Raw genomic sequence first — 21,886 nt, 5'->3', positions numbered from 1 at the left:
ACATAATTTTTTTAAATATATTTTTTAATTGATTGCCACAGAAAAGGGAATTTAAGGAGGGGACAGGGAATTTTATTAAAATCCCGGAAATGAGGGGAACGTCAGGAAATTTATCTAAAATAACCAAAAGGTCAGGGAAAATGAATAAATTTGTGCTTGATGTACGTGTCTGATATGTTTTCCAAAAAAATTGGCCTTGTTAAAAAAATTTTTTTAAAAGAAATTTGTTTATTTTTAGCTCCAGTGATTTGTATGTTTGTGTTTTTTTTAAATATTTTATGTTAAAGAGTTAGACCCAACTAAACAATTGATGGTAAAAGTTATGACACCAGTCACCAAATATCATAGATATTTCATGAAATTAATCTTTAAAATTCAGTTTATTTCCCCCCTAGTATTTGTGGTCTGTTATAGTTTTATGAAGCAAGTTGTATTGTGCATACAATGATTTGAAGGTAAAGCATTTATGAAATTCTCATATTTTTTTTGTTGTAAAAAAGTTATAATTTTAAGGAATTGTTGCAGAAATGAAAACAATAAAAAATGAATAAATGAGATGGATTATTATGGATTATACTCTTCATGTGTTATTAAGTATGTGCACATAAAACATACTATTTAATAGAAGGTCCACATATAGGAAAAAACAAACAAACTAAGGGACATCCGAGTTCTGACCTTCAAAAACAACTATTTCATATTGGCTATAATTTAGAGCTAACTTAAAATATGATTCTGCCAGTGTGGAACAGTCTAGTAGTGTGCTTATTCAGTGGTTATAAATGTTTATCACTGTAATTTACATTTAATAAGATTCACTGAATTGGTATAAAATTATCTCTTCTGTTTATTGTTTTCTTGTTAAATCATTTGTCATTTAAAAAAAAAAAAAAAATGGTTATGATACATTTTAGCTCACAATTTTTTTATAATGTTCATTGTCTTGTATCTTGTTCATTGTAATGTTATCTTGTTATTAGTTGCATTATATATTGTTTTTGCCTGATGAGTTATGAATGTTTTTTTAAAGGTTTTATGGAAACCGTTCTTATTGTTATGATCGCCTTGGAATGTTTGATAAGTATGAATTTTCTTTTTTAAGTTTATTTATTGAAAGTTTAAAATATTTTAATACATGATTTAAAATAGAAATTCTGGGTTTTTGTTTTTATCATGACTCATAATTTTCTCCCTCCAGAAAATAAAGTAAAAATCATTGAATTTTGTTCTTTCCAATTTTGGAAATTGGAAGTATTTTCCAATTTCCAGTAACGCTTTTATTATATTTTATTTTTATCATACACTCATTTTTCTTTTGTGTTTTTAATATATGTGAAAGTCATATATTATCTTATTTTATTCTTTGTATAAATTTATATAATATTCACATTTAATAATGTGAGTTATATAATATTGATATTTAATGATATAATGAATAGAAATTTATATACATTTGAACAATCACATCGGAGTAACACAGTAAATACAGTCTTTATGGCATAGTTATTTTGAATGTTTCAGGGATAAAACAACTAAAATTATTTAGTTTTTTTTTCCTTTTAAGATTTAACTGAAGAATTTAGAAAATAAGTGAATTTGCTAATGAAAGCAATAACATTCATTTTTTTATGAAAGGTTTGAATAATTCATTATTATATCATAACTTTATTATCTTTACATAAAAGGGTTCCTTCTTGAAATTTAACTAAGCTACTGGTTATAGTTGTATAGCTAATTTACTAACTAAATCTTAAATTTGGGTCCAACTAAATTTAAATATTTAATTTTAGCAATAAAGAAAAAGCAATGGTTGTAATAAATTTCAATTAATAGATTTTTACAAATATAACAGTGTTTTCTCTTTCCTTTTCTATTTTTTCTATTTCCTTCTAATTTTTTGAATTCAAATCTGCTCTTTATAGTCTATGAGAATCAATTTTGGGATTTATTTAAGACTTTCACTTTGTTTTTAAAATGCAAGAAGTAGGCAAATTATTGTGGCAAAATTATATGTTTTGCTTTATTATTCCTAAATTATTCTTTTGTTTTAGAGCATTAAAAGATGCAGAAAAATCAATTAAACTGTGTCCAGTGTGGCCTAAAGGTTATTTTCGGAAAGGAAGAGCTTTATTGGGTCAGAAAGTGAGTATATTTTATTATGAGTATGAAATGAATGAGTTTTTTCTTTTTTTGAGTGAGAGATTTGAGAACGAGTTTTTTTTTTTTTTTTTTTATGTGTATAATGCCTGAGTGGATGCAACTTAGTTGCTTGATAACCATGGTGCTTTATTTTTTTTAAAAAATATATTTTATTCCTCTGTAAAAACAAGTAATTTTATGTATGCATTTATAGTTTTCTTTTTAATTTTAATTTATGATTTTTTACAATTTTTGTAAGTAGTAAATGGGTTTTTATTTTATCTAGAAATATGCTGCAGCTGAAAAATTTTTTGTTGAAGTTCTAAAACTGGACAATGATTGTGAAGATGCTATATCTGAATTGCGTAAAGCAAAGCTGTTGCAAATCATGGTGAGTGCAATTTCTGTGATTGTGTTTTATAGATTTTTATATTCTAAATTGAATAAATTTGGTGCCATGTTACCATATTCCATACCTTATTTCTATAAAACGAAGATATTCGTCTATTAATGTCACAAAATGTTGTATTATTAATTTATCATTACATGTTAATCAAGATAAATTATAAAAACAAATTTAAACGATTCAAAATGACAGATCTCTCTTGATAAGTCAAGAAATAAAAATTGAGCTACATGATCCACAGTTAAACAACTTATTTAAAACATTTTAAAAAGTGTTATTTCTAAAAATGTGAAGCATTTAGTTTGTTGCAGTTCATATATAAATGTGATTTATGTACCAGGGTTGACCTTTTCTTAAAAGATGTATCTTTACTTATATAAAAATAAACTTTAGCCTTTTAATAAATTTGTTTATATAAAAATAATTTCAGTCTTTTAATAGAATTGTTTTTAAGTCGTTCTTTTGTTTTCATATATATTTAAAATCTCAATATAACATATGTTTCAATTCTTAATTTTTTTTTCTATTGTATGCTGTATTCACTTTTTAAAGGAGATTCTGTACTTGATATAAAGGTTATTATCTTTAAAAACTAATTTTCGAAATTTCAAATTGATAAAAAGTTGTTACTGTGTTTGCATATTTATCAACAATATTTTTAAAATTGAAAAATACTTAAGTCCTCTATACAAACGAATTTTAGTTTTTAAATTCAAAAATTTATAATGTAGAAGAAATGTAATGTAAAAAAAAAACAAAAAAAACAAAAACAAATTGTGGATAAAATGTAACAATTTTATTAACAAAATTTTATTTTTTTCATCTTCCAACTCAAGGTTAGACTATTATAATATATATTTGTTATTAAAGTTTTCATGTAGATCCCAGGGAATCTAAATGTTATGTTTTAAGCATATTTTTTTAAAATTTCGATTTTTTTGTATTTTTCTATATTTTTAAAACTAAAAACTAAAATACGCATTGTATTTTTTAAAAAAAATCAAAATTTGAGTTTTTAAAGTGAATTTTAGACTCATTAAACTTTAATGTTTTTCAATTTGACTATAAGTGTTTTTAGATAATGTGTCATTTTAGTAACATTTTTTAATTCATCAAAGTTTTTATCTCCTTATATTTTTACTGAAAAATGATTTTTCCTTTAATTATCGATTTTTACTCAGAAAATAATTCTACCTTTATCCAATTATTTTTTAATAAACACGTTTGTTGTAGGAGAAAGGATTTACAAAAGAAGTTGCTGAGGAATCCCTGTCAAGGCATGGCTCAGTTGCAGAGGCTCTGGCAAGTTTGCTCTCCAGCGGAGTATCAAGAATTCAAGTCAGAGACGATTTAGATATCTTCATTTCTGATGATGAAATTGAAAATATAGATAAGACTCCACCAAAACCTAAGCCAAAGCCTCCTGCTCCGCATCTGACTCCATCCGCTACTCAATCACCCTACTATGACATCAAAAGAGAGTATGTTTATTTCTAGTTAGGGTGAAAAGAAAAACCTGGGAATTTTGATTGGGAATGTCCTGGTACTTGGGAATTTTGAATTAATGGAATAGACATGGGGAATTCAAGGCACTTTCTGGATAGGTGGTGAAGAGCTGGGGTCTGATTCTCAGTGACGGCTTGAAGTCCTCCCAGCCTCAAATCGATGAGTACCAGCTTATCTGGTAAGTAAATGTGGCCCGTGCACATTGCTGACCTCATTGCTTCAATCATACCGTTGGTCACAAAATTGTAAAGCCTTAACCTTCAGGACCCCTCTGGCCTACAAACCATAATGGGCTGCTGCAGGGAATGCTTTACTCTACTTTTCTGCATAAATTGCAAATGTTGAAGAATTTTCTATTTTATATAAACTATTGATTGAGATACTGTTCGATGTATTAGTCAACTTTTCAGACCTCTCAAATTTTATGAAAGTCAGGGTGTCTAGGGAGTAATAAATTCGGACATTCGTTGGTCGTAAAATATCGATGCAATATAAACAATGATACAGATATGAATGAATCACTTTGCCTCTTTCAAAAACTGTTTTTAATATGTTGCATTGATATGTTCAGACGTGCCAACTCTCCCGCATTTTGCGGGAGTCTCCCGAATTTTGAGTTATTCTCCCGCCCTCCGGAATTGATTTGAAAAACTCCCGAATTTTACTGCGATCGACGGCCAAACTCAAAATTACCTAATTTTTCCGCGAGTGCGAAGGTAAGTTTTTCTTTCAGCTTGAATTCCATCCCCTCTTATCACACTACCATCTGCCTGAAGCGTAGCTGAACATGCTTTATTTTCCCCCTCTTCAACGTTACCTCTAAAAACACTCCTATTTCACCCGCCCCCTTACACTGGGGGCGGGTGAAATCTTCCTCTTCTTTCGTGTGGAGTTGAATGCAATGACGTCACATGTCGTTATCGAGTGACGTCCGTTCAGGAGTGAGGAAACTCGTACTCTCGACTGTTTTTATAGTTTTTAATGCGTATTTTTCCACGGTTGGCAACAAGCTCGTAAACTAGCAACGTGATATCAATTATTCGTTTAGTCTTCGTATATTTAAAAAAAAAAAAAAAATTCAAGGATGTCTTAAGTCGAAACGGAAGTATGGATCAATTTCAACAAATCATGTACCAATGACTTTAGCAAGACTTAATTGCGGAGAGCTAAGCCTGCAACTCTTTTTTTCATGCATACAGTAGAGAACCATTTATCTGGTATCCAGATAATCCGGAAAAAAAATTTGCTCGGTTCTCCCGCCATTTTGAACTAAAATGATATGAAAAAAAAAAAGCGGAAACTGGACTAATCCTTGAAGTTGAGTAGAGGAAAATGTGAGGAAGGGAAGAATTTTTTTCCCCGTTTACCCAGAGAAACGTCATTTCTTCCGCGACCTTGAAGATTTTAGATCTTTATTCTCTTTTAGGTCGTTAAACTCAAAGGACTGGCATGATGATTTCGTTTGCTAGTTTGATTTACGAGGGGGTGGGGAAAATGCATTGCACATGCATATCAGTGAACAGAAGATGAAAGAGAAAAATATATTTATCTATTTGACATCGATTAATAAAAATAAAATGTTTTTCTTTTGAATAAATTCTGATTCTTTGGAAGTGCGGTATCATTCGCAAGTTTTTCTTGATGTGGAATCACACCTGCTTTAATTAAAAATCGCGTTTTTATAAAAAAAAAAAAAAGGAGAATTGTTTATTAATTTAAGCATACAATTATTTTATGAAGCAGATTGCAGTTTCGTTTTTCTGATTCCACTACGTTTTTTTTTTTCGTTTTCATGATAAATTTTGCACTCAATAAAATTATTTGTATTACCAAATTTTTTCATTAGTTTTTTTTTTTTTTTTTTTTTTGAAGTCCGTTGATCTTGCCTTGTTCTAGGTTTTAATATTTATGCTAGTACCGTTTTTTAACTATCGTTTCGGTTCGATAATTTTCAAGTGTTGTTTTAATTTAGATTAATAGGTTTTCCTTTTATTTTCGCCCCCCCCCCCCCATGAAATATATTGCGTTATTTAATCATTGGTTTTGTTTATTAGTTGATTTAGGAATCGTAATTATTTTTTAAACTTGTTTTTCTTGTCTAAACTTGCAAATTTTTTTATTCTTTTAAATTTTATTTTTCTACAATTTTTTTCCTTTTTAGATTTAGGAGTGCTTTTCTTTTTTCTCTTACTTTAAAATGTGTTTACATTTTTTCCTTGTAATTTGGGTTTGATAAAACATTGATTAACGACACTTTTTTGTCGATCCAGGAAACCGGGAAATTAAGACATCCGGGATAGCGATGGTCCCGAGCATCCCGGATAATTGGTTCTTTATTGTATAGACATTAGTATTGAATTGGTTTTTTAAAATAAAATACTTATTCAATTTGTTTATTTTTTAAAAGTTTTTGTGTATTTTTATTACAGTGTCGGGTTTTTGAATAATGTTTTATTAAGGAAATGGTATTTATTTAAAGAGTATCTACCTAATATAGTTTTGTGTTGCTAAATCTGTGTTTAATTATTTTATTTCCATTTAATATTTTTAAACAATTATTGCTCTATTAGTGGGTAAAATTTCTTGCATTCTTATATTTAATAAATTTTTTACTTAAAATTCCTTAGAAGTGCCAAATGTTGCATACCATGCACCTTTTTTTACCCCTCCTGAAATCTCCTGAATTCTTGTTAGGGAAACTCCTGAATGTTAATTTTGCTAGGTTGGCACGTTTGTATGTTCATTGATTTGTACCTCACTGTATTTGTTATCACATTTTTTTTTAAAGGCACCTCATAGCTTCTTTATTTGAAGGCAAATGTCCTGAGAGAATAATGTGAAATTAATTCTTAACTTGTTATTTAATGTATTTTCCAATTACAATTGTTATTAATTAATGTATTTTCCAGTGATGAATTGTAGGTAGAATCATGAGTATAAATTTAAAATAAGCGTAAATAATATAAAAACTAAAAATTATAAAAAAATTAGTAATTCTTGTAAGAATTAAATGTGCATTTGAGCTGTCAGTAAGAAATCAAAAAATTTATTTGTTCAGTTTTATTCCTTTTTTTTTTTTTTTTTTTAAAAGTCTGTCAGAGATAACTAAAAACAACTATTAACAAACCAGTTTAATATGATCCATATGTAACACATCACTCAACCATGTCCAAGTGCCTAGTCCCATTTTTAGGGCTCTAGTTTGTAACGGCAATCCTTATGTAGCAATCAATATATACTATATGAATTGAATTTTTTAACTACAGTCATGAAACAACTAACAAGATTAAATATTTTTGTTTTCTTTTTTGTGTGCATCATTTAGTTTTTTACATTAAACATTTCATTCAAAGTGCATTTTTCTGTTCTGTTTAATTTAAACAAAATTTTATATTTGATAAAAAATTTTAAGAAAAAATATATATATTTATATTTAAAAAAAATACAAAAATATTTTTTCCATTCCTCAAACTCAAAATTTTTCGATTAACTGTGCAGAAAAAAAATCTTATCCCTAAATAATTAAGGAAAATGTTATTATATACTTTAAATAGAGAAATTTCTGTTACTACGTAAAAAGTAGCTACGCAGATATAACAAGTGAAGTGCTAAACACTTATACATTGCACATAATGTTTTAGTTTTATATTTATTTCCTATTTTGAACCTTTCTGAAAATAAAAAGTTGCATATGTACTTCATTTATTGTTACTTATTTTTTATATTTTTATCAGCCCTAAAAATCCTGAAGGACATAACTCTATATGGATTGGGAATGTTCAACCGGATGTCACTGAAAAAAAATTAACTACAATGTTTGGGAAGTAAGTTAATTTTTTTATATTCAGTAAAATAATTTTACAACTTTTTTAATGAACCTTCTTTGTAAACTTGATATTCTCCAAAATTTTGACATCATTTCAATGATTTTATTACTATGCTCTTATAAGCTTTTATAATTTTTTTAAAATTAAATTATTTCGTTCATAAGTATTATTAATCAATTTAAACATGTGTTCCTGAATTGGTATGTTAACTTTAATTAATGTAAAGTAATAATAATGATAAATGTTCTAAACAATTCTAGTAATTTGTTTCATGTTGTTCTAATTAATGCTAACTCTCATTATTTCATTCATGCTGATGAATTCGCGCTCAATAAGTAAAAAGTTAACATATTTGAATTTTAAGAAGTTAAATTAAAATTTAATTGCTCGTTAGCATTAAATACAGGATGTCTACTTAAGATTGATTTATATCAATGTAATTAATATTTTTTATATAGTACTTAAAAGTAGCTAGTACTTTAAATGAATACTTCATGAAATTAATGAGAACATTTTGCATAAATTTTTAAAATATGAAATTTTAAAAAAAATTTCAAAACTTGGAATTAAAAATGTTGAAACTCTTTTTACGTTAAAAATTAATAACTTGAAAAATTAAATGTAACTTAATTTATTTAACAACTACATAGCAACATCAAAAACACTTTAATGAGCCCATAATAAGAATTTAACTCTGGATTAGATTGAAATACTAAATTTTGAGTGGTTGTTACTTTTCATCTTGGTCCAAAAAAGGTGGACTAATCTACGTACTTGTGTTCAGTTGTGAATGGGTTCCACTCGTTGATTCAAGTTTGCCTAAGTTGATATTGATGCAATGTAGTTGATATCTGAAGTTTGATAAAGCTTTATTCATAATGAGTTTGTTACACTATTTGATTTTTTCATGATGTATTAAATTAATTTATAATATTTTAAATTTTTTTGTTAAACCATTAAAGTTATAAAATAATTAATATGCTTATTTTGATGCTTATTTAAGTTATTATTTATTTATCTCAATACTTATTAAGTTATGTTTATACTTATTTAAGTTAATTTAAATGCTTATTTCAATAATAATAATAATTTTTATTTATTTTATATTTTCTATAGTTTTTAGATGAAATGATTTTTCTACAGAAATTACATTATTTGTACTCTTACTGGTTGAATTATCAGAAAATAAATGCACTAAAACATTTTGTATTGTATTAGATATAGTTTCTTATCTATTTGTCATTAGTATCTGAATTTATGACTTTTATGTTTGCATGTGAGGATTAATTCAATTCTTATAATTTCATTGAAAGTAATTGAATGTGTGATCATTCAAATGCAAAATACCTGTGCTATAATAACACAGTATTAAAAATATTGGAATTTAAAAAAATTGCTAGAAAAGGCTAAATCTTTGGGAATAGAATTTGTTAATTAAACATCAGACACATAATCAGGATTAAAGGACACATGGAGTTCTTTATCAAAAGGACTAGTGGGCTGTTTTCTGCTTAAAAATAGAATTTTTCAGACTAATTTAATGAACAGAAAGAGTTAAAATTTTATTTTAATGAGGCTTTTTATACCGGCAAAGAACATTTGAACCAACAGCCAGAAAATGTCTAAAATATTAGGAGTTCAATGGAATAAACTGAACTATTTTAAACTTAGCTGAAAAAAGTAATTGAAGTGATTGGTGTATAGATTGATTTGACAAACAATTGCTAGAAATACTTATTTTAATTAATCTGAGTATTTTGTGTGTTTTTCCTAACTAATTGCTGTAATTAAATGGACTTCCAATTACTTTCAATTATTTATTCCAGTAAATTGTAGCTAAAAAACCAAAGGAAAAAGGGAATTTGTTTTTACAGTCTCACAAACAAAACAAAAAAGCATACAATGAAAAATATGAGCAAGTCTTTTTTTTTTTTTTTGTAAATAATTGTGCAGTTTTTTGTTAGGGTGGGGGTGGAGAAGTGTATTCTGAGCTTATTCTTTTTTAATTGCAATCTTTTAATATGAGAAAAGTTAAAATTGGGGTTATTTTAGACTTTTGATAATATTCTAAATCTGTTTTTGGACTTCTCTGGTTTTTAACTACTGAATTGCCCTGTGCAGGTAGTTATAGAGCATAGAAAAATACCAATCTTGAAACTTTTTTAACGTAGTGTTATTTTTATGTCTAACTGAAAACTGTATAATGCTTCAGAAAACATGGCACCAACATTTTGCCTAATGAAACAGCAGTACATCTGGGTAATGATCCTTTGGAACATTTTTTTCAGTTTTTATATTTGAACAATTACATGTTTATAAAATGTATTCAATAACATTTATATGACTTTGCAATTTCTATTGATAAAGAAGTTTTAGTATTTAAAATATTAAAAAGAAAAATGCTACAAATATTACCATGTGTGCCTTTTGGGTATTTATATAAATTATTTATACTGTTTATTTATTAATATTCTCTTGATTAGATATGGTGAATTAATAAGTGTGAAAGCGATCCCTGAAAAGTTTTGTGCCTTTGTCAATTATAAGAGTAAAGCATCTCCAGGAAAAGCTATGCAAGCCCTTCAGGTATGATTTTGAATGTATCGACGAAAATTTTTGCCGATGTATTTCAATTCACTTAAAATAAACTTACAAAATAATTTCAACTTTAGGGATATGAGTTGAGTGGATATAATTTAGTGATACGGTTTCCTAACTTGCCAGGGGAAACTGCTGCCCCAGCTGCACCTACAGCTGTAAAGAAGAAACCAGGGTAAGTTAAATTAAATTTCTTCTTATTAATTTTTGTGTTTTATTTTAATTATTATTACTATTTATTTTGAAGTATATTTTATAAACTTGTTATAAATCTAATCTGACATTAAATCAAAACTCTCAAGGGTCAGGGAGAATGGGAAAGACTTGGAATTGCATGAATACAATCTGTAGATCCACGTTTTGATTTGTATAAGAGCAGTTTACAACTCATGCAGTGTGATTTTAGTGCACAATGCCAAGTTTTTGTTCAATGAAATAAAAATATAAAGAAAATTTTTTTTAGTTTTTTCTTTCCTTTTGTGATTGTAAAAACTAAGTGCATGGAATTAAAAGAGTATATCTTAGTATTTGACTAGCAGTGTATAATTTGAAAAACAAAATGCATAATTAATTGTTTTTATTATTTTTATTAGAGTTATTGGTCAAGAAGTTAAGAAAATGGGTCCAGTTAATGGCAATGAATGCTATTTCTGGCGAACAACTGGTTGTGTTTACGGTGAGGTCTGTAGATACAAGCATATAAAGGAACACAAGGGTATTGATAAGAAAGGCTGGCAAGTGACATGAAGAATTAGTAAAATTAACTAAACAATCTGTTTTAATTGTAGGAGGTTTCACAAAATGTTAACAGATAAATTTCTTGTTGAACTAAATTAATGATTGTTTTTTTCGTAATGCCCAAATTTTAGGAATTCCTTTTTTCAAATATTTTGCTTAAATTCTTGCAATTAGTAATATCTTGACTATTTATTAAAAAGTGCTATAAATGTAAAAATAGTGTTTATAGGATTAACTCCTTAGTTTTTATAGGATCCAATCCTTAATAATTTCTCTGATTTTTCTTTTTTAAATTATGTGATGTTATGTGTTGTTCAAAGAATGATTTACTTATGATTCCAACATGATTATTTATAAAACTATTTGTAAGGTCAAATCTTCAATATTTAAAATATTTTAAAATGATAAGCTTTTTAGCATTGTTAAATTACTGACCTTAAATGTAACACTTGTAACTTAATTTAAATCAACATCACAATTTTTAAAAAATTAGATTTATGTTATTTAAATAAATTATTAAAAAAATGAGAAAAAAATCTTTTAGCAGAATTACATATAAATTGTTATCTAAGTTGAAGATTTTTTTCTAAGAATGTGTTTAAGAATTTTTTATTATTATATTCCTTATTAGTTATCCTAATTTTTTTATTTTGTACTCTTAATTTTGAGGGGAAATGTTAATCAAAAGTTGAAATTAACATTTTTAAATTGCATTTGAATATTTTTAAATTTTAAAAATTGCTAACATTTTGTGAACTCTCCTATGCTAGAAAGAATGGACTATTTTAAATATATTTTTATACTGTGTACTTTTATTACATTTTCTATGGGATCATTTTAGCTACCTAGAAATATTTCTTCTTAAGAGCTTTGCCTTTATTTTGTTTCAGATTATTCTATGTTCTAAAGAGGACATATCATATTTGTATGTGTACTGTGATCTATTTATACAGAACTCAACATATATAACATTTTAATAAGGTCACAGAACAATTTATTTACTTTATATACAGTTTAATTCTTATGCTATTACTATATTTAAACTGGATGATTTCTAAGATTTTTGATTTCTCTAACTTCAGGTAATAAAATTGTGAAAATTCAATACTCTTATTTGATATTGAATTTTTAATGTTTTTTGATATATTTTATTCAATATTCAACTGTTGAATTTTCCTATGATTTTAGAATCAATTCAGATATTATGTAATCTCTAGGAAAGGGAAAGTGGCTTTTTCTCTTACATTATATGAATAATTACAGTATATGAATTCAATGGAAAAATCATATTTTTTAAAGATATTTTATTCATAAAAATATTTTTTGAAAAGTTTTTTTTCTTCTTAACTATCATATTTTAATTTCTATAATTATTTGATTAAGAGACCCATAACACATGTTTGCTAGTAAAAATCAATAAAATTTATGACAATAACAAACCACTTTTTAACTGAAATGAATTAAAAAAAATTTTTTAAGCAATAAGTAAGTCTCCTATGTAATGAAAATAATTTTCCTTAAGTGTACAGCTTGACAATTCGTTTGCATAATATTTGAGTGATTTCTAACACACTTAAAAATGAGCTAAATACAGTAAGGAACCGATTATCCGGAACGATCGAGACCATCGCTATTCTGGTTAACTGATTTTTCCGGTTTTCTGAATCTCTGCAAGAAGCCGTTTTTTTTATTGTTAAACCCAACACTAAAAAAAAAAAAGAAATTATTTGGAAATAATCTTAAAAAGAAGAAAAAACAGTGAAGTAATACACTAATGATTATTTCCAAAATGATGGTAAGGTAAACATGTTTCAAAAAAGAAGGAAAAATCCTGAAATCTTATGAGGAAAAAATTTTTTTTTTTTTTAAATGGCGGGAAAATTATCGAATTTTGTTCCGGTTTTTTGGTTTTCCGGATAACGGGTTCTGTACTGTATATTTTATAATTTTTAATGTAATAAAACACACTAAATTTTCTATTGTTATCCGAAGTATAGTTTTCAATTTAATTTAGTGCTGATATTTCTTGGAGTCAGAGACTTTAATAATATGGTGCTATTAATATGGAAAAAATAAATAAAAAAATCAGTTTTCAAAATGAATTTTTTTGTTTTAGACTTTTGGTTAAAATTTTCATTATCACATTCGCATAAAAAAAAAACCTTCTGTGTGGTGAAACCTTTTTTTTTTCCTTTTTATCTTGCTTATTGTATTTTTATGACATTCAAAATATATTGTTCCATTTTTTTTGTATTATTTGTTTACATATTTATTCCTCCAGTGTATTTTGAATTTTTCTCTAATGAACTTTGTGTTCAATTCTTATTTTTTGTGATTCTTTTTTAAAGAAATTTTTTTTTCCTGTGTGTAAGATTAAATGATTTAAAAATGAAATTCTAAATAGTTTGTTTACACAATGTCTTGAGCTTTACATGTGTTTTTAGATTCTTGTGTTTTTGGTAATGTTTTAATTACTGTTTTCATGCTGATGATAGGTGTAAATACCAATGTCTCTAATTGTCAAATTTGTTATGATCATCTAATAAGATAGTAGAAATAGTTTAGATGAAAATAAAAGACAATAGTTTTGGGGCTGATAAATTATATTTGTAATTAAATCTGGTGATGTACTGACTCTGACATCACCAGAACTGATTTCAACTGACTCTACAGTCAGTTGAAAGCATAATTAAACCATTTTATTTAAATACTTTTTCTCTGACAATCTAATCTGATTGAAAATTATTAATTTTTAATGGAAAAAAATATACATTCCTTTAGTTATCAGAGTCTAGAAAAAATCAAGTTTAAGAGGATTTTAAGTTTTTATTTTATGTAATTATCAGTGTTATTAAAAAGTTTGATTTTGTTGATGCTGTATGATGTATTAACTATTCATTGAAGGAGATGTTGATTGACGTATTTCCATATTCATTCCGGAGTGATGTAGGCAAGCAATTATTTGTCAAAAATCATAAATTGCCTAATAAAAAAATTTAAATTATAATAATATAAATGCTTTTTTTTAAAAAATTATGGGGAGCTCTAAGGTAAAGATTAATCCTAATTTTTTAACATAAATATACATTATCAAATTATAAATTTGGAAAGTTGCCCGGAGGATGTGGCTTGCAGGGCTCAGCCCCACAGAACATCTCCGTCCGCTAAGAAATAAAAAATTTTAGTGTTATGTATACGTTAGCATTGTTTTTGGCAAGGAATGTTAAGGAATCCATGTATTGGCTATTAATTAATTCAAATTAATGCCAAGGCTCTTTTTCTTAGCCTTACGAATTAAAATGTGTTGGCGGTAAAGAAAGGGAATCTCTAAAAGTAGATTTTATTCTGCACTCAATTATAAAAATATTAAAGGTAATATTAATAATTTTTATTTATAGATAAAGGATTAAATAAGAAATTAATTTTGCTTTTAAATGTTTGAAATATGTTGTGCATATTTCAGCATGACAATCAGTACTTTCTTATGCGATATTTTTAATTTCAGTATTAAAATACTTCTATTGAAAAAAAGTGTATGATAGAAATGGTGCTACATTTAAAATGTTTTCAGTTTTGTAACATACTTAACTTTTGTAAAATATTTTTAATTTTTTAAAAAAAAAATTAAATTTTTTTACTACTATTTTGTAAAAATAGTTCTCTGAAATTGAAAAACCAGTTAATATTAGTAAATGTAAAATTTTCTACTTACTTATTCCAATTTTTGTTCTTGACTTCTGAAATCTTAATTTCAATGTTTAAAACAAAAATTATTAACACGAAAAAGAAGGAAAAAAATGGGAAAATGCTTAAATCCCTGACTATTCTTTTTTTTTTAACAAATTCTTAGCATTGACTATTTTTTTCAATATATGTATCTATAATTATAATCTATTTCGCAAGTTTTATGTAAATGTATATAAAATTCAGATGACTATTCTGCAGTCTAATTGAAAAATCAACGTAAGCAACAAAAAAATTAAGAATTAAGAGTTTTATATATTAGGCATCTTTATACAATAAGCTACATATTGCAAAAAAATACAAAAATAAATTTTGTTTTATCAGTTTCTTGAGATTCTATTTTAGCCTTCATAGCATTAGCAATAGAATATTGTCTAGCCACTTTATTCGGAATCAATCGTGAAGCACTTGCGTTGTTTTTTCAATTGCGCGACAGTTTTTACCTCGTGTGTTTGTTAATTATACTCTAAACGCTGTATAAAATGAGTAACTGATGGCTAAATGTTGACACAGTGTGATAATTATGTGAAGGGCTGTTCAAATTAGCTGTCCAATCTTAGTTTTCTGTTTTTAAAGGGAAAAAAAAATTAATTTTAAAATATTTATTGCACTTTCGTGTTCTTTTTCTATTTAAGATGAGCTAAAGATTTTCGCAATAGCCTTTTTGCTTGCATATATTTATTCAAATTGTCAACTTTGGGTTTTGCCATTGTTGTTAATAACCATAACTAGCAATGTATATGAAGTCAAGGTGCATAGTGTTTTTAAAAAGTGCTTTTTTGTGAAATACGTCTTTTAAAAACCCTTAAAGATGCTTTTTTTTTTATTTGGGGCTTGTAAAAAGCTCTTAATTTTCCATTTTGTAAAAAGAGATTTTTTTTTTTTTACCATGTCGATTGTTGTTCTAAATTACAAAAAATTCACGATTTTCGCAATTTTCTCTGCAATATTAATCAGAAACTAGTTATTTTACCATACTTATGAAAAGTTATTGAAAATGTTATTGAATTTTACTGATTTTAAGTTCATAAATTAAGAATTTTAGACATTAGGAAAAAATATTTTTTTATTAATGCACATATCCTAATTATGTTTTTTTTTGGGGGGGAAGAGATTAAAAATATTTTTTTAGTGCTTAAAAAGTATATAAATGGTGCTTATTTTTTGTTGAAAAATCTGGCTATGCACCCTGGAAGTGCAAAGTTTTTTGGTTTCTATAATTACTGTGATAGTTTGCAATCTATGGGTTTTGCTTTTTGTCATTACTATTAATTGTCCGATCTAGCAATAGAAATGAATAAAAATGGGACAGAATATTTTTTAACTTCATGTTCATTTTTATTCACAGGTATTGCCATTATTAGTAATATCCATAATTGACAATATATGAGTAAAAATATGAGGCTAAAAAATTGCTAATATTTAAAGGTATATGTTACCTACCTTTGTGTAGTACTTAACGGAACAATAAAAAATCCTGATAGTCGAGTAAAAACTTTAGTTGTGTATTTAATTGTAAATTTGTATAATGTGGATTTTTTTAAACTATTTTTTTTTATCTTTTTAATGTATATCTTGCTTTACTGAATGTATTTCATTATTTCCTTTTTGTGTTTTTAGCATTTCTTAATGAGGTTGAGCTTAATTTTTAAAGTAACATAGTATTTATTTGGTTTCTGTTTACCAAACTTTGTACAGTTTTTTCCCCTTAAAGTGAAATGTTCCTAAAATTTAAAAGACTTCCAATAGTAGTAGAGATTAGTATGTTCATGTGATTAAATATATTGGTAGATTCTAAAAAAATTTTGTTACATAAATATAAAAATATATTGGATTTCCATTACAGTCAGAAAATTTGTCTGAAAAGTTTTAAAATAATGAATGCATTAAAAAAATGTCTGTTTCAAATCTTTAAGCCAAAAATGTTTCTTTGATCTTTGCCAATTTTTAAAATTAGTAGTTTATTTATATTTTCTTATCTATTTTGACATGATAAAAAATATAATTTTTTTTATATGTAAAATGAAACAAAATATTACTCTAAGTTAATCAACTGAAAGCCAATTAATTTCAAATTTATCCTTACATTAAAAATTCATTTTAATTTTATTGAAATTTTATTTTTGATTGATTCAATTGTTTGCTGACCATTCTAGCTAAAACTATTATTGTTGGTAACCAATTTATGTTCTGTTCTAGTTTGAAATAATAAAATTTTAAAATTGCTTCGAGCAATGGCTGACCAAGTTCACATGAAAGGAAATTTATTATAATTAACCAAATGTTAGCCTTCTATTCCTCCAATAATGTATTTCTCTAACTCAAAGGCATTCAAACTAATATTCTCTATTCTAATATTCTCATTTGCTTTTAGTTTCCTATTCATGGAATTAATTTTAAACTATATTTTCTTCGCAATACACTGCTGTCAAATGGGGGAAGATGTAAATAGCATTTTTCTTACTCTACTGACTAATTAAAAAAAAAAAAAATGATAAAATAACTCAAATTATAAAAAGTATTATTATTTTTTCATTGATTGATTTATTTTTCCCAATGGCTAATTAAATAGAAGAAAAATAAGTAAGATTGTTTAGATTTATATTTATTGTAAATTGTTGAATTGTTTTCTATTTATTCCTTAAATTTTTAAAGTTTATTATTATTTTTTATATTTCTTATTATATCAAAGCATTATTCATGTTCAAAAAACTTGTTCATTCAAACTTTATTCATGTAATCCCCCGCAAATACAACATATTTAACGTTTATTAAAAATGACTTTGATAAGCGCTCTAGGACTTTGCAAGGACGACTCTTTAAATTTGGCTTCAAAGTTTATAGTTTTACTATGCAGATGTATTCTATAAATAATTTATTATAAGCTTTGACTTGGTGGTATTATGAATGAAAAAATTTAATGCTTTAAGCGAAAATGTTTAACTACTATTAACCCTCCAAGTGTGGAGCCCCTGTGTAAAATTGAACAGAAATTTTCTTGCTTCGTTCTATTTTCCTATTGAATGACATGAAAAAATGCGTTTTTTTGATGCAAAAAAAAAAACTGCATCTAAAAGTTCGGAAAAAGCCGTGACTAACTCTCAGAGGGTTAATATATCCTGTTTTTATTACATTTTTTAATATTCCAACTATACTACTATGCTATTGAAATAAATGACTTATTATATGCTTTGAGTTGGTGGTACTATGAATGAGAAAAATAAATGATTTGAATGAAAATGTTTAACTATTAATATATCCTGGTTTTATTATATCTTAATAAAAAGAATGTTACAGTTGTTGTGTAACAAATTTACTGTATAATGGAACTAGGAAATTTATTCATGAATTCTGATCATCACATAACCTTATAAGCTGGAAGTAATTATTTGATGGCCATTGATGAGTCAGAATTATTGTACTTCTAACAATGGTCATAAAAATGTATAAATGTTTTAAAGTTTACGTGGTATGTCAGCATGTGATTATTGTTATTTTTTGTTTACAACTAGGCATTGATTGATTAATTTAATTTAATGATTCTTTCAAGCTTTTAAATGCCAAACTGTACAATTATATGAAATAATTCGCGGCTATATTAGTGTGCATGTGACCTGATCAATTTTCAAAAATTTTCTAAGTTTTCAGTAATTTCTAATCCAAGATTTTATACATCTGTGGTTGTTACCCCTTTTTATTTCTCTTTAATCATTGCCTAAAGTACATATATATATATATATATATATATATATATATATATATATATATATATATATATATATATATATATGCCTTTTAAGGCTAGATGATTTAAGAGACTTAGGCTGATTCAGATAAATAGGCATTTTATTAAGTTATATTGAGTATTGAAAACATTGTTTGGAGTTTTGAATCGTTTACATTACCGGGTTTCCATAGCAGGAATGTTGGGAATTGGCCCAGATTTATCTAGCCATGAAACTATAAGAAAAAGACACGCATTTTTGGCTATCCTGATATTTAAAGGGAGGTGGTTGCAAGGATATTCTTATTTTAATGAAACGTCATTCAGTTGATAAAAATTAGAGATTTTGATTCGCTAAAAGGATAGTATCACTCGGACGCTGGGAAGTTTTAGGGACTATCTTAATGTGTACTTTATCTACAAATTATTGCCCATTAACTTCCGAAAATAATCTTTTATCTGGTTCATCTTGACTTTTTATGGCTCTTTGTGAGAGACCGATTTCTGTATCTTAAACTTGATAAGAAACATTTATTTAAGCTTATCAGTTAATGTAGAAAGTCTATGATTAATTCTATATTATGCACACACACACACATATATATAGATATATATTTACTTTAGGCAATGAAAATTAAAAGTTTACGATGTATGGTGTTATGGTATGACATTATTATTGCTTTTCAATTTATTTCTGTAATTCAAAGGTTCTCTGTTTTTTGTACATTTATAGAGCAAAATTTTTTTAAATTTTATAAAACAATGCCATCAGATGTATTTGTAGTTAAACACTTTGTATCTTTCAATTCAGTTTTTCACATAGTTTTATGTGGTTCATTGTAATTTTAAATAATTTCTATTACTATTAAGAAAAAAGTGTTTGTTTTTGCTGTTACTGTGCTGCTATTGTAATTAAATTAAATATTTTCTTCTAGTTTCCTGTTTCTAATCCTTCCCTTACAGAAAAATGAAACCTGTAGATGAAAATTGGTTAATTAATTTTAAACAATTTCACTAAAACTTCTTGGAAAGACCCTAAATATCAACTGCCTTTATGGATAATTAATATTTTTTTTTTCAGAATAGTTTAAAGTGTTATGCAACTAAATTTTATCAGTTAATTATTTTTGCCAGTGTCCTGGCAAGAACAATAATGCTACTATGAGATTAATGTAAAATTATTTCTACCTTAAGAATTTGAAACCAAAATAATTCTTTATTGTTTTATTCAAGAAAGCAATAATACAAATAAGTGTGTGTTTAATAAGTACGAACATTTAAACGAAAGAAAATTCTTCGTGATAAATTGGTTAATTATGAGACTTGTACAAGTGTTTCTCAGAAATGGTGATAAGTTTCTAGACCTTGGCACATTTACACATCGCTTATGTTCATTCCACTTCCACTAAATCTATAAATAAATCAATAATTTAATATCTATGCTATCAACATGGGCATTAGCATGCAAAGGTTTCCTATTAGAAAAATTATTATTTTTTAAAATCAAAATTTTTTCAAAATTCAGAATCAAAATTCAAAAATTTTTTCAAAATATTAGATGCAGTGAATAAATGATGAGCTTGAAGGTATTTCATACTATTTACTTAATGAAATTAAAGTATACAACCGCTCAGGCATTTATTCTACCCTATCGCTTTTTGCAAAGCGCGTTACTCGTAAAAAATTATTGACCTCTGTTTTGACCAGTTGTGCACTCTCACCTCGACTTTGATGTCCGCTTAAAACTCGTGTCCACGCCGTGTTTCTTTGAGTTATTCCAAGATGTTGAAGTCAGATGTGGGAACTTACCTGTTTAACTCATAATTTTAATGGAACATATTTTTCTTTATTTTGTGTTAATGTAAGTCAAAATAAGTGAAAAATATAATGTTAAGCACTTTAGTAATGTATTTTTATGAAAAAAAGCATGAAACCATGAGAGTTATTCATGAGTGAAATCGCTATAGTTTACATAATTATTTATTGATTAATTTTTGTTCATGAATAATTTTTTTTTACTCAACTACTTTTTTTATACTTTAGTACAAATATAATGCCGATAATCAAACAGATTTTTGTTAGTAACTATTAAATTGTTTTTTTTTATAATTAAAAAATACCAAAATCTATTTTTGCTTGCAATTGGAGCACCAGAAAACAATATATTTAAGGGACACATATATCCTTACGGTGTCAAAGGGTTAATAGGACAGAAATCTCAGGCCAGCATATTTGAATTACTTAAGTGCTTAGGTTGTTTGTGGTATTTCAGAATGATGACTCCATCAAAAAGTTTGATGAATTATTCAATTGGATTGTTTTTCTAAGCTTTGTCAGCGTTTCCAAATAATATTATTTCCTCTATTCGGAGAAAACGAAAAACAGTTGCTTTTGCAACCAGTTTCCTTGTTAAACATCGCTATCAGGAATGAATTGAATAGACACAGCTGCTGGGTTACTAGCATTTTTATCATTGTTTTCATGGCAAGTATCGCCATTTAGTCAGTGAAGAGGTGTGCATCCTTTTTAGTTATACCAGCAACTATTGTTTCAGGACTGTCACCATTTCTCTAAATAACAATGGTTTGACGGCTTTATAGGCAGGCTATTACTGATATTTGGAGAAAAAAACAATTGTTTCCGAACTTGTGCTAATTGTTAAAGTCAATGAGAGTAAAGCGGGAATTAAAATCGTGTAACACCTATTTATTTGGTTGATGAGATTAGAATGTTTTCTCTTTTCTATAGGAACTATCTTTAAGCTTTATTTTCAAATAGTTTGGTGTTTAAATTATTTTTATTTCTTAATTACAGTAGTTATTGATAACATTGAAAAGTTTTTTTTTCATTTTAAATTATTAATGTGTATGTTTTTATGACCTCTCTTTTACAAGGCTTCAAATGTATATATCTATATCAAGGACAGTTACTACGAATCATCCTAAATGTTATTCATAATCTATTTAGGCTGTGTATTATTGCATATTATATATATTATTTAAATGCTCTAGTTGCCGGGATTGTATAGTCGGTAAGGCGCTGGGCCCATGTCGTGGTTTCGAACGCCGCCGACCGAAGACTCCCCGTGTAGTAAATGAAGACTGATGCACGCTACATGTTCCCATAACAAATTAATACCTCTGGGGGTACTGGATTGGAAATTGATCGTTCTCTGATTCAGGTCAAAATTACGATCTGTGGAAG

The 21,886-nt window shown here is 26.6% G+C and overlaps 2 protein-coding genes across 3 annotated transcripts in view; one reads left to right on the top strand and one right to left on the bottom strand.

Moving 5' to 3' along the window:
* The window catches only part of LOC107450708 (uncharacterized), a 40,891-nt gene extending 21,275 nt beyond the window's left edge, over positions 1-19,616 (top strand). Inside the window, exons 14-21 of the mRNA XM_087152148.1 lie at positions 1,031-1,081; positions 2,052-2,142; positions 2,426-2,530; positions 3,779-4,026; positions 7,786-7,875; positions 10,362-10,464; positions 10,551-10,651; positions 11,070-19,616. Of these exons, the coding sequence (XP_087008274.1) occupies positions 1,031-1,081; positions 2,052-2,142; positions 2,426-2,530; positions 3,779-4,026; positions 7,786-7,875; positions 10,362-10,464; positions 10,551-10,651; positions 11,070-11,223 (943 nt within the window). The 3' untranslated portion in view covers positions 11,224-19,616. The remainder of the gene's footprint in view (positions 1-1,030; positions 1,082-2,051; positions 2,143-2,425; positions 2,531-3,778; positions 4,027-7,785; positions 7,876-10,361; positions 10,465-10,550; positions 10,652-11,069) is intronic.
* A 324-nt stretch (positions 19,617-19,940) lies between these two features.
* LOC107450706 (corticotropin-releasing hormone receptor 1) overlaps positions 19,941-21,886 on the bottom strand; it is a 238,318-nt gene continuing 236,372 nt past the window's right edge. For both annotated transcript variants that reach the window (XM_071186800.2, XM_016066559.4), the window contains exon 12: positions 19,941-20,093. In XM_071186800.2, coding sequence (XP_071042901.1) covers positions 20,057-20,093 — 37 coding nt within the window. In that variant the 3' untranslated portion in view covers positions 19,941-20,056. The remainder of the gene's footprint in view (positions 20,094-21,886) is intronic.

The sequence above is a fragment of the Parasteatoda tepidariorum genome, chromosome 9 (assembly GCF_982258835.1).
Source record: "Parasteatoda tepidariorum strain Cologne lab strain chromosome 9, Ptep-v5.0, whole genome shotgun sequence".
NCBI lineage: Eukaryota > Metazoa > Arthropoda > Arachnida > Araneae > Theridiidae > Parasteatoda > Parasteatoda tepidariorum.
This window is presented reverse-complemented; position numbering and strand designations above follow the sequence as displayed.